The 13360-nt window shown below is 28.4% G+C and overlaps 2 protein-coding genes across 2 annotated transcripts in view; one reads left to right on the plus strand and one right to left on the minus strand.

Annotated features, from left to right (window-relative positions):
- Positions 1 to 13360, minus strand: part of LOC107452671 (prohormone processing protease amontillado) — a 274223-nt gene that overhangs the window by 218686 nt on the left and 42177 nt on the right. The gene's annotated exons all lie outside the window — the stretch shown is intronic.
- On the plus strand, positions 3150 to 12369 carry LOC122268206 (venom peptide MmKTx1-like). Its single transcript, XM_016069228.4, has 4 exons — positions 3150 to 3289; positions 6125 to 6262; positions 10237 to 10345; positions 12038 to 12369. The coding sequence occupies exons 2-4, from the start codon at positions 6166 to 6168 to the stop codon at positions 12153 to 12155; spliced, it is 324 nt and encodes a 107-aa protein (XP_015924714.1). The 5' UTR covers positions 3150 to 3289; positions 6125 to 6165; the 3' UTR covers positions 12156 to 12369.

The following is a 13360-nucleotide window of genomic DNA, read 5'->3' on the forward strand; positions in this document are numbered from 1 at the left end:
TGTTTTATCTTTATACAGATTTAAGAAAAGCATTAAATAATCCTGAATTTAACATAAAAGATTTTAAAATAATATTTAAAGAAAATATCACTGTGAAACACACAAAGTCAGCACAACAATCGTCGAGAAAATAAATGGTTTATAACATTTAAGATTAAGCTTCAAACTATTTTCAGCTTTTATTTTAGATTTTAGATGCTAAAAAATATATTTTTTCAAAAATTTTAAGTTAAGAAAACAAAACTATATAAAGTGATTAACTCGAAACTATATCTGATTCCTACAGCCCTTTATTTTTCTGTTATAATTTATTAAAATATTGGTAAGATTTAAAAAAGAATTTTAACTGCTTTTCTAAGCTCATTTTCTTAAGATAAGACCCTTAAACAAAAAAATGCATTCAGGTCTTAAGAGCTTAAAAAAATTTTTTTTCATCGAAAATTCTTACTAAGGCATAAAAATAACAGCTATTTTTTCTTGCAGCATCGTTTCCATGGAATTAAATATCTAAATAAGAAAACAAATTGAGCTGAGCGAGTTTATGGGATAGACAACACTGAAAATAAAGGATAGATACGTTAATCCTTTAATTAAAGTAGCTGAACGTGGAATTCGATCTCACGAGAATTGTATGATATTTTTCCAGTAAAATACACTTACTTAATGTTTTTACTGCTTTGACTAATCATAAAAGCTACAAGAAACACGATATCTTATTTATTAGATTTCTATTTTTGAAAAAAGTCAATTTATTTTATTTAAATCGGTTTTTTTTAAACCATGATTTTTTTTATAAACTCTTCAGAAAATATTTTTAAAATATGCTTTATTTCCTAAAATTATAATTATTTGTTTATTAAATATATACTAAATTTGGAATTGTTCCTTATGCGGTCATAAAAAATTTACATTGAAATAAATTGAAAAATAAGACTTCAGAGTTCTTGTTTATTTTATTTTTGATTCTAAGCGTATTTTTCAGAAATTATTTTGCATTTTTCCTCAAATACAATGCCAAATTTCTAGAAAGTATCTATTTCTACCCAACTAAAACTTCAGAGTTCTTGCTTATTTTATTTTTGATTCCAAGTGTATTATTCGGAAATTATTTTGCATTTTTCCTCTCCTTAATTTTCTATCGGGGACAAATACAATACCAAATTCCTAGAAAGCAATTATTTCTACTCAACGTCACTATTTCAATTAATTAGATTTTCTGCTGACGTCATTGGTCCTTTAAACCATTCACACTAAGACATGATTTAACTTGTTAACAGCTTATGGAACGTTTTAACTCACAATGTTTCCAATCATCCCCAATCATTTCCAATCATTCCAATCATCAAGAATAAAAAACATTCCATATTTTCAATCTACGTACAAGAGGCTGAGGTAATGTTTCATTCGACAAATAATCTCTTAATTTCACTTTATTTTTAAGGAATCTTATTATTTTTCAATTTAAAATAATAAACTAAATTTAAAATCTCAAAGAAAAAGTATTGCCAAAACTACCAGAATAAGGTAAAATTTACCGTGTTTCTGGTTTCATGGGAGCTTTAAAATGCTTGGTTAATTTTATCGAAGCTCGTTGGTAATAATTTTGGTAAAATTAGTAATAAAATAGGGTTTTATAACATTTGATAAAATTTAATGATAAAATTTGTTTAGGCCTTAGAGCATGGCATAAAAACCATTTATTCGGTTAAATTTATTTTTCAGGCTCCATATTTTTTCACAACATGTGCGGCAGTAGAAACTATAATTTTGAAAACCAGAATTTCCGGAAAACCGTTAGCATATGAATGGAAAAACCACCAAATTAATGAGTTAAATACCGTATATTTTAATTTTTTTTTTATCTAGAGCTACCTTTTTCGCACCAGAATCGTCCTTTCCATACAGTACTGTAATTTTACCAGAATTTTTTTTCTCTCCGCGTTGTTAAATGTTTTCAATTAAACTCGAATATCCTGATGTTTCAAAAATGCTCTACTATTGTTATTGGTGAAAGAATTTCCTTGGAATCAGAAATTTCCAATCTTAAAAATTTCACAAAACTCGATTTTATTTTCCTTGTTTAGCTCTTTTAAGATTTTTTGTCGTAATTTTTTTCGAATTTATCTGAAATTATTTTAAGAAAAAATAACCATTCCCGACTTTCAGCATAGAACTGTAAACTTAAACACTTTTTTTATTTTGAAACTAATATAATCCTTTGATTGTATAAAACTGAATAACGAAAACAAGTATATTTAATTTGTAATTTTTATTATTATCTACGAAATATGTATCAACGTAATATGCATATTTTTCTCAAATTAATTTGTTTGTTTTCTTTCATTTCAATTGTTTTTCAGTTTTTTCTGTTTTTTTTTCAAATTAATTTAAATTAAAAATATCTATCCTAAAAATACATCAAAAACCTAATATTTGTATTATTTTGATGGTTGTTTTAAGAACTTCATGTTCAGTTTTCTTTTGACAGCATGTCCAATGTTCATACAACAAAGAATTAGTCATATGTATTATCACTATCAAACATGTAGTACTACATTTTCAATACATTTTTATTCAAAATGCCTTTATTACGCAAAAATAGCCTATATTTAAAAACTTATTAACTCCAGAACTTATTTTTTCAAGACTAATCACAATCCACAATATAAATGATTTTCTGTCGTTAAGATGAAAATACGGAATATTTTTTATTTTTTCAAGCTTACCTACAATACGCAGTTCAAATAATTTTAGGCACCCAAATTTAAATCCGGAATTTTCTGCGCTTCCCAACTATCAAACAATTTTTGAGCTCTTAAGAAGGAACCATAGTTAGTAGAATAAAATATTTTCATTTACTTTAGATACAAATTTTTAAAACTAATCTATTTAGATTTTGGTAAATATGGATGATTCACTAAATTCAACAGAATTTTAAACCAACTAGGAAACACTTTTTTTTTTGTTAAAACAGAAGAGCGTTCTGAAAGCTTTCTTTTATTTTTTATGAATCCCATCAAGACTTATTTGAACGTTGTTCCTGAAATTGACTTCAATAAAACTATTTGAACAAATAACTTTGATGCTGCTCAGCAATCAAGTAAATTAAGATAGCGGCCATGAAAAGAACATAAACTTCTAGCTTCCCCGTATTTTTGTGTTCACTTTACATCTGCAAACATTATTTCCAGAAAGCCAGCTGTCTAATCTATTATTTTATCTTCCTGATCTAAAGTTGAAATGGTATGAATGATTACTACGAAGTCAACATGGAGCTACTTAATATTCGGTAAGCGATTTTGACTCTTTTTTGGAAAAGTTTCATTTTTCAGTTTGGAAGTTTGAGCAGTACTAAAAAAATTCATACTATTTTGTGTTCCGAATTCGAAATTGCATCAAAATATCTTCAAAAAATTGAAAGTTGAAATAAACGTTTATAATTTACGAATTTCTTTTTATTAAAGATTGTATGATAGCATTAAAAGGTTTTTGCTCTCGCCATTTCGAATTTTAGGTTCTATTTTTTATTTGTGCTTTCTTCATATGTTTTGTACTTTACAAATTTTGAATCATTATTATTTTAAAGCACAATACATTTAAAAATATGTGGAAAATAAAAGAATGACTTTATTACATTAGAAATACATCACTTGAAAATCTTTAGAACTTCTATAAAAAAGGATTTCAAACTTTAAAGCAACTGCCTGTAACACCTATGTTTGTTTATAAATATTTATTTTTATTGGAGTTTAAAATGATGAAAAACATTTTGGATAATTTGAAGAAATTATTATAATGCAAATACAACAAAAAGAGATATTTGACGAAAATGTGTACTATTTAACTACCTTTCAAAAACTGCTAATTAGATCTGTATTTAGTGGATTTGAAATTGAAGGAGAATATAAAATGAACCGTTAAAAATTCCAAATAAAATTACATTATAAAGTGTTGGCATTTTGACTGCAGCTTCCGTAAAATCTATTTTATCTTTAAAATTCATTAATCCGTTTTTACCTTAAAATGTTATACCGTAGTATATAAGAGTAATGTTTATTTAATTGGAATAATTCAATGATTTTACTGTTATTATTACTGTTAAAATTAAGGTGTGTCAGATTCTTTATTCCGTAATATGTTCCAGTAAAAATGGTTTTTAAGGTCAAAAATACCAGTACCATGGGCGCCGGTACCTTATACTGTAATTTGTTCTGGAATTTTTTACAGTGAAACACACGCTTTATATCCCAAGTTTTATTTGGCTGACGTCCTTGTAATTTACATGTAAAGAAATATACTGCTAAATAGAGTGAATATCCATCAGTGTATTTGTTGAAATTAAATATTGGAATTTTAAACCATATTTTGAATTTTCCTTCTTCATCTCCACCCCTTTGACAGTTGAGTTTGTTCGAGGGGGTGGAAGGATACTTATTGATTATTTTTGGTGAACACACAAAATTGAGGGAAAAACATTTTCTTATTATTTACAGACTATTTGGAAATAAATATTTTGGTATTGGTTAAAATATTCGATTTCATATAGCACCTATGCTTACGTAAATGTGAAGAGAATCTTCCTGTTTTTAATAAGTGTAAGAAGAATAGTATTCCGTAAGTTTGTAATTTTTGTTAAAATAAATCTTTCACTTTTCAAATTTTAAAACAAGAATAAACAAAGAAGAGATATTAAATTAATTTTACATTAGCTTCAAGGTAAACACTATCAAACTTAGTTTAATTTCTTCAGAAAGAACTACATCTTAAGATTATGAAGCATTAATAAATTTTCTCAAATCTATTGATTTATATACTAGAAAATTTTTTTAAAAAAATTATATAAAGATGGAAACACAAGGAGTGTTGTACACTTTAAAAATTTCGAATTAAATTATGGTATAAAATACCGGCATCATCCGTAATGTATTTTACTGTGAAATATTATACCGCTATTTTTATATTAATATTTATTTATTGAGAGTGATTCAGTGATTTTACGATAATTATTACTTTAAAAATTACAGTATATCAGATATTTTGTTTCGTAACAAGTTATGGTTAAAATGGATTTCACGGCAACAACTTAGTGTAATTTGATCCGGAATTTTTTACAGTGTTAGAATTATCAGCAATCACAAATAATAGAGTCACACGTAAGCAAGACATAAATACAGAATCGTATGCTAGTCACGAGAATCTGGATAAAAAGATCTGACTGCGTGTTAGAACTTTTTCCTGATTTTTGATTGAAAGATCAGACTAAAAAAACAGGGCTGGCTTCTAGAAAAAGGCAATTAAAAATTATGAGCCATCTTTTGTCAAGAGAAGTCTTAAAAGCATTCTACGTTACGAAGTCAATTCGGAGCTACCAAAATGTAGGAGCTGGAATGTAGAGCGTCAAACGGGGATTACCGCCCTGCTCTTTAAATATCTGTGGTGTTATCATTTTATATGTCGAAATATTTATGAATGTAGTTGTTGCTTCTTATTTTTTGCATTCAAAGAATTTCTATTCATTTTTTAAACTTGATCTTCTAATATTACTTATTCTAGTGAGAATACTGCCTCAAAACTGCCAAATAATTATATTCCATAACGAGGTGATTAAAATGTTTAGTAATAAGCTAGATCAGAGTATTTCTAGGAAAGAATTCAAAACTAATTATTAATAGCAATTACAATTTTTTCGATTGAAAACACTTTTACCATTAGGTATACCAATTTAATAGTTTCCAAATATTTATAATAATAATAATAAATGTAATAAATCAACAATGACAAGTCATGGTTATTTGAAGCTATAACTATATTTTTTCTGATCGATTTTTATTTTAACAAATTTTAAAAATTTTATCCAAATTTTTATATTATATTTTTCATATATCACATTTACATATTCATATTTTTTTAAGAATTTAACTTTGAGTGTTTGGAATTTCAAATCATTCAATTATAATTTTTAAGCCTTTTATAAGGTTTTTTTTATAACTAAATGCTTTTTGCTTTTGAAATGACATTTCTTTACGCATTCTTTGTATTAGTTGAACAAAATAAACATAATTGTTGCTTTCAAAGTTTTATAAATCAATTTTGATCATATTGCTTCCTTAAAATTTTTCTATAGTTTTGATACTGATAAAGGAGAATTAAACTAAGAAAATAAAGATGTTTTACAAACATATTCTTCTATATTGGATGCTTCTCTTGTGTGTTCCCAATGTAAAAAGCTATACCATTACAATGCCTCTTGATACAAAGAGTGGTATGTATAAACATGTATTCAAACTCTCTATGTTCAATAATCGCAAGATCAACAGTCGTTAACGAACAGCGCGCAAACAAAATGGACCACCCTGAATAACTTTTGATCTAATGATCACGATCTACGACTCAATCTTAATTATTTGAAGGGTTGACCTCTATGTCAATTAATTAGTGTAGACGATATTTTAGGTTACAAAATCGGTCACAAAAACGCACTTTCTCTGAATAAATACAAAATTTTTTTTGTTGACCAATTTGGAATTTTTTACCCACAAAGTTAAGGGGTTAACCGCAAATCTCGGAAATATAACATGGTTCACATAGTTTGGTCAGAAGAGCGATCCAAAGTTAAGAACCCCTAATGTTAATTTCATTTTTATCGTATTTCACCAAATCTGGAGAACTTTTTTAAGCGAATTGAAACATTTTTGCACATTTTGCAATTCGTATGTTTAATAATAATTTCATGCAAAAAGATACAATTTATTATTTAGTATGTTTTATTAGTTTATTTATCAATAACCGAAAAATTTTTAAATTACAAGGTGTACAATTTTTTACATAATTTTAAAGTATTTAATTTCACAAAATGAAATACAAAATTTGGAGAAGTCGGTTGACTACTTCCAGGGAAATTGAATTTTATATACGACTTTTAAACTTTTGTAATACGGCTTTTATGCGATTTTTTTATGTAAAAAAAAAAGTGTATACCTTACAGTCCAAAAATGTTTTGACTGTTATTAAATAAAATAAAAAGAAATAATAAATAATAAGTAAAATTTACTTTTTGCATGGAATTAGCTTTGGATAAACGAATTTTGTAATAGAGTGCAAAATATAAAGTTCTCGAGATATGGCGAAATACGCTAAAAATAAAATTAACATTAAAGGATCCAAACCTTGAATTGCTCTCCTAATTGCTCTCCTTGGGGGTAAAAAATCCAAATTTGTCGAAGTAAAGTCATATTTATTTAGAGAAAGTACGTTTTGCGTCTGATTTGGAAACTTAAAATAATATCTGCACTAATTGATTAGCATATTTGAGGCCACCTCATCGCTCCATTAAGATTGAGTCGTAGAACGTGAAGATCCGATCATTAGATCAAAATTGGAGGGGGTGGACTTTTTTGGTGCACTGTTATTTTGCTTTCTTGCAGAAATACTATCTGACTTAGAAAATTGAAACAAAATAAGTGTTCAGAAAAATGTACAAGGAATACAATATTATAAAAAAAATAGCGTTTGATAATTAGTTCGATATTTTTCAGCTGTTAAACCTTATTATTAACTCTAGGAAAAAATACCATACTTGTCGCTTTACAGGAGTGCAACAACGAAACCAAAATTTAACATGCTGAAAGCGTCATGTTTGTTTATAATCTTAGCACAGAATTTTTTTCGAAATTCCATTCTGTTCTCAAGTTATTGCAATTATAATTACTTTTTTGAGAATTTTTTCTCACTTTTTGAATTTTTGGACAAAATCTATAAGATTTTGCAACTTTAAATTTAAGGAAAAGCTTGAAGAAAAATGTAAAATAAATTTGTTCGAATAAAAAAAAAAAGTTCAAACTTGATTATTAGTTTGCGAATTATCAATTGTTTAACTTAATGTTGAGCAATCTACTATCCGTTGACATACATTTTCGAGTGGGAAATTTGATGTGCTGATAAGGCCATTTTTAATTAAAAACTTAACGGAGAATTTTGTCTTTCGAAATTCCAATTTGTGTGAAAATTATTGCTTTTTTTCCTTAAGTAAGGATTATTTATCCATTGTGGTCTGAAATTTATCTTTCATGAAATCTGTATCTTAATACATCGTTCTTAACTTGCTGACAAGAGTAACAGAAAATGGATAAGTAAAATAAAAGGAATAAAAGAAAGCAACCGGATGTTACCATATAAAAATCATAACAGCAATATAGAAGCTTTTTCAAAAAATTAATTTCTCAAGAAAGATTTTTCAAAAAACATTTGTAATTTGAACTGTTATGCAATGAAAGACAATTGTTATAGATTGTTAACAAGTAAAATTACTTATCATTTATTTATTCGTTTTCTTCCGTCACACATTCTATGGATAACGTTTGTCAATCACTGTAAAAAATGGATACTTGATAATCGCGAAACTTTCTTCGTTTTTGGTATATACTCTTTCATTTCCTGGTATATACTCCGAGCGTCAACGTGACGAAATTACTATCAATTCTTCGAGGAAACGAATTTTGTTAAAATTAAAGATATATTTCAACATTCGATTTTTTTTTCCGAAAAATGTATCTAACTCTTTTACTAAGCACTCCAACGTGGGAACCATATAGATAGCGCGACAAAACAAGGACAGATATGTAGATAAATTGCACCCATGCCAGTAGAGGGATTCGAACTCCGGATCTTACCGACACAACGAAAAACTTCTTGACCAGTATGCAAACCTGTCAGCGTAATTCGTCAGTTTATTTTCTATTGTCTCGTCTTTATTCTAGTGTTGTCATTCAAGTTAATTATCTCCCATAATACACTACGAAGAGGCTTCAAGCTGAGGACTTCAGATCTTTTAAACTGAGGAACTTGATAGACTTGACATTTTATTGATGCTGTTTGCTTGTTGATTTCCTTCTATAACACATTATATATCGCATATTCCCCTGCTGTATTGAATTCTTTGTAATTTCTTCAGGGCAGTATATCTCAAAAGGTACAAACTTTGATGAAGAAATTAAACTAAACATATTTTTTTTTAAATTATTTTTGTCCCGCAGTGGACTAATCGTTAAGACACGGTTCCCAGCAGATCACCGAAATCAAGCAACACTGGCTGCGGTCAGTGCGCGGGTGGGTGACCCACTTGGATCAGTCTGCGTAGGGACCGAGGGTGTGCGGTACTGGTCCTCGTTAAACTGTGCTACCGTAAAGTGTTCGACTTCGCGTGCAGGTCGTTGGGCTATCGAAGCGCGGTGCCATCCCCTCAGCAGAGGATCAAAATTGTGATGGCATGTCTTCGGATCATCCTCAGGGATGCTTTCCAGACCGTCGCCAATAGCCCATTGTGCAGCTCTAGTGCGACGTAAATGTACTACAGCAACAACAACAACAACTTAAAATTATTTTTAAATCTTTTTCGTGTGTAATAAAAATAACCATTGATCAAATAGTTTTCTTTCCTTTTTTTTTTTTGCACACAATTGCATTTTTCTGTGTATTGTGTTTACAGAGGTACCTCAACTTGGAGCACTGTAGAAAGTGGATACTCAAATATCACGAAAAGTTCTTCATTTTTTACGAAACCGTACCGAGCGATCATTTCGAAGTGGCGAAATAACTATCATCATTTCTTCAAGGAAGCGAATTTCGTTAAAAGTAAAGACATATTTTGTCATTCTGGTTCCGCTCGTCTTGTCTTCATTCTAATTTCATCATTTTAGATAACGATCTCCCACAATGCACTGCGATGAGTTTCCGAGTTCGGGAAACATTTTTATCATACATTTGAGTTCATCGCGTTTCGATAAAATTCACGTGATTTTGTGACGAAATGATTCTTAAAGCTAACAAAATACTGCTCAAGGAATGCTGACTCGTTAAAAGTGGGAGTTTAATTTCTGAGAATGATGGGTAGCGTTTCTTGTTGATCCACAAAAAAATGGGCCAGCTAGTTAGAACAATCATTCCTTTATTTCCGCATATGCAAAATACCCAAAGCATGTAGATAGCTGATACACGTGTAGTTAAGTAGTAACATGTTGATAGCTGATGCATGCGTAGTTAAGTACTAACATATAGAAAGCTGATACACCTAATAATTAAGTACATTTAAATGCATAAGGAATGAGAAAGTGTTAGTAGGGTAGTATAAGCTCTATTAGTTATACAAGAGTAATGAAACATAACTATATTATTATATCTATTATTATAATGCCTTTTTGCTATTTATTATTATAACTATTTGCTATTTACGCTTTCCAGGATTCTGCAATTCATTTAGGTTTGGGAAAATTCCAGTTGGTCAAGTGATTTACAACCCTGAAAGTTGCGAGATTACTGTTTGTGATGTTGGACATGCGGATCTGTATGGGTCAGTATTCTTCTATTCCTCTCCATGTTTGCTTTTTTTTATTTATTTTTTATTCCGTAATTTTTTTTGGAATCTTTTTGATCGTTCCTTTTTTATTAGAGCATGAATTATTATTTCCTTATATATAAGTTTTTATAATATTTGAGATTTAAAACTGTATCAAAGAAAATAATGTTTTTATATATTCATATGCATGAACTGTTATATTTTAGTAATTGATATAAATGAGGAATAGTCTATTCATGAAATCATCGTCTATGACTGTTAAATATTATTCTTCCTTATTACATAATATTCTACCTATGTAATAGTAATTTTAAAAAAATTTCTCTTTTTACTTCATATTAAGATAAGGAATGTTCTGATTTTTGCATATTTAGACTTGTTGCAAAACAAAGATTAATATTTTTTATCATAGTTCATTTTTGTGTCAGTCTGAACGCTTCAATGAACATTTTGACCCTTTTTGACATAAAAGAGACATCAATTCTCTAGTGAAGTTTTGTATCTGATGACAATGAAAGTTTCAATTATTTTCTGATCGCAAAAGGAATAAAAATTTCCCCCACTCTTTTGCAAATTAAAGAGATCAAACTTGATTTAAAGCTGAAAGCTTAAAGTGTTTCCTGAACACAACCAACAGAATTTATTTCCTAATCTACACCACATGGAATTTATCATTAATCAGAACTCTGGCCACTTTCCGACTAACTAGTGTCCTCAAATCTCCTCTGGATCACTATGATGGTTGCTACTACTTTTTAATCACTGCCTGTTCACTGAAAGCTGAATTCCTATCACCATATTATTGCCGAAATTAGTTTATGGTCAAGGCAAATTGTGAAACTTCAATAATAACACTGTTTTAAATATTTCATATTGTACAAGAGATGAAAAAATATTTGTTTATTACGTGTACTAAACAGATTTATATTTTCAATCACTTTATGCATTTTTTTAATTTATGTATTTCATAGATCACGAAATTTTATAGTGCCCGTTCCATTTCCCCCCCTTATTTTCTCTTTTTTTCCATATTTTGCGTCATTCATAATTTCTAGCGTCTTCCAATTTTATAGGGGTTAGGGCAAATTTTTGTAGCCTTGAGCTTAGGGCATCTTTCAAACTTGTTATCAAATTCGATCTAAGCCAACGAATTTTATAGATTTTAGAGCATATTGTTGTAAATTTGTGCTTAGGGTACTTTTCAAACTTGTCATCCAATTTTATCCAAGTCATCCAATTTTATTGCTTTTAGAGCATATTATTTTATATTTCGGGCAACTTTCAAACTTATGATCCTATTAATCAGTGAAAAAATGTTGCGAAATTTAATTTGAAACGCATATCATTTTTTATTACCCCTTTGAAATATATTAATTTTATCATTTATTTTTATTCATTCAACATTTCCTTGAATATGAAATATTAAATCAAACTGTGAAATTGAATTCTTTTAGGTAAGTATAAAAATAGATTGTAAACTGAAAAGATAGTCTAAGTATTCTGTCAAAATTTTAAGATTTATAACATTTCACCTCGTATACGTTGTTTATACAAATGCCTGTGAAGTTTTCCAAATAAATTTATCTTACAAAATCTTCAAAAGAAGAAATAATTCTACCTAGTATAGACAAGTTAGAGTTTTGAATTTAACATTTCATTTGTGGTATCTTTTTAATTTTATTTCAGGTGCAACAGTAAATTTGATCCAAATAGATGCACAGTAGTAAAAGAGCCCGGATTAGGTTTATTTCCTGATTGCTGTAGAGAATTTATATGTACAGGTGATAATGCATTTATGTTATAGGAAGCAGTTCAAACAATTTTTTTTCAGAACTCATCAGAAATACTTAGTCTCTAACCATGTGATTGACGAATTGAAATGAAACGCAAGACATTTCATAATAAGCTATACAATATTCCATATGGAAACTATGCAATATTCATCCGCATTCAGTTGTTAAAGTATTCCAATGTGCGAAAGTGTCATACATTCAAAATAAAAATATATTACTTCATGATTTTTCTCTTTTTTTCTTAACTCACCTACAAGAGACATACTCATACAGATAAATCAAATAAATTATAAGAAAACTAGATAAAGGACTATTATTTGCAAATAGGACTATTATTGGAGTTATATTTGTAAAAATAATTTGTCCTTATTTTTTTCTAAAATTTTAAGACTGGGTATACTGGAAATGAATGCTACCTTCCATAATTTGAACAACAACAAATTGCATTTCAGTGATGGTAATAACACCACTCCTTAAACTTTATTAATCGAGGAGTTTTCTGAAAAATGTATAAAAATTGAAAAGAGCTCTTCCATATTGGTATTTGACAAGGAAACATAGTTTCAAATAAGGTAAAGAGAGAGCGCTATTGCGCAATTGTTAACGTAAAATTAAAAAAAAAAACATCACCGTAATATTCAGCTGCAAGTAACTCATTTTATTTTTATCTTCTATAATTCTTTCGCTAATATTAAGTTTTCGATTTTTTTCAATAAAGTGTAAAAGACTAATAATATCGTTCGTAATGCTAACTGCTTTATTAAATTAACCTTACAATATTATAAATACTATCCTCAAGCAATCGATACACTCCATGGTAATCATCGCTAAAAACCAAATTTCAAAATAATGTTTTTCTTTTTTCCTACGTAATTGCAACTTATGCGCAGCTAATAAAACTTAGAATTTTCATATAAGAGGCTGATGTAATGTTTCATTCGACAAATAATCTCTTAATTTCTCTTTATTTTTAAGGAATCTTATTAATTTTCAATTTAAAATAATAAATTAAATTTAAAATCTGAGAAAAAAGGTATTGCCTAAACTACCAGAATATGGTAAAATTTACCGTGTTTCTGGTTTTATGGGAGCTTTAAAATGCTTGGTTAATTTTATCGAAGCGCTTTGGTAATAATTTTGGTAAAATTAGCAATAAAATAGGGTTTTACAGCATGTGATAAAATTTGTTGACTTAGAGCATGGTATAAAAACCATT

This window comes from Parasteatoda tepidariorum, chromosome 7, assembly GCF_043381705.1.
Source record: "Parasteatoda tepidariorum isolate YZ-2023 chromosome 7, CAS_Ptep_4.0, whole genome shotgun sequence".
Lineage (NCBI taxonomy): Eukaryota > Metazoa > Arthropoda > Arachnida > Araneae > Theridiidae > Parasteatoda > Parasteatoda tepidariorum.

Excerpts from the sequence above, each read along its gene's own strand:
- LOC122268206 (XM_016069228.4), top strand. The coding sequence starts at position 6,166 with ATGTTTTACAAACATATTCTTCTATATTGGATGCTTCTCTTGTGTGTT. Across the intron at positions 6,263-10,236 it reads GCCTCTTGATACAAAGAGTG|GATTCTGCAATTCATTTAGG; the intron begins GTATGTATAAAC and ends TACGCTTTCCAG. Across the intron at positions 10,346-12,037 it reads GGACATGCGGATCTGTATGG|GTGCAACAGTAAATTTGATC; the intron begins GTCAGTATTCTT and ends ATTTTATTTCAG.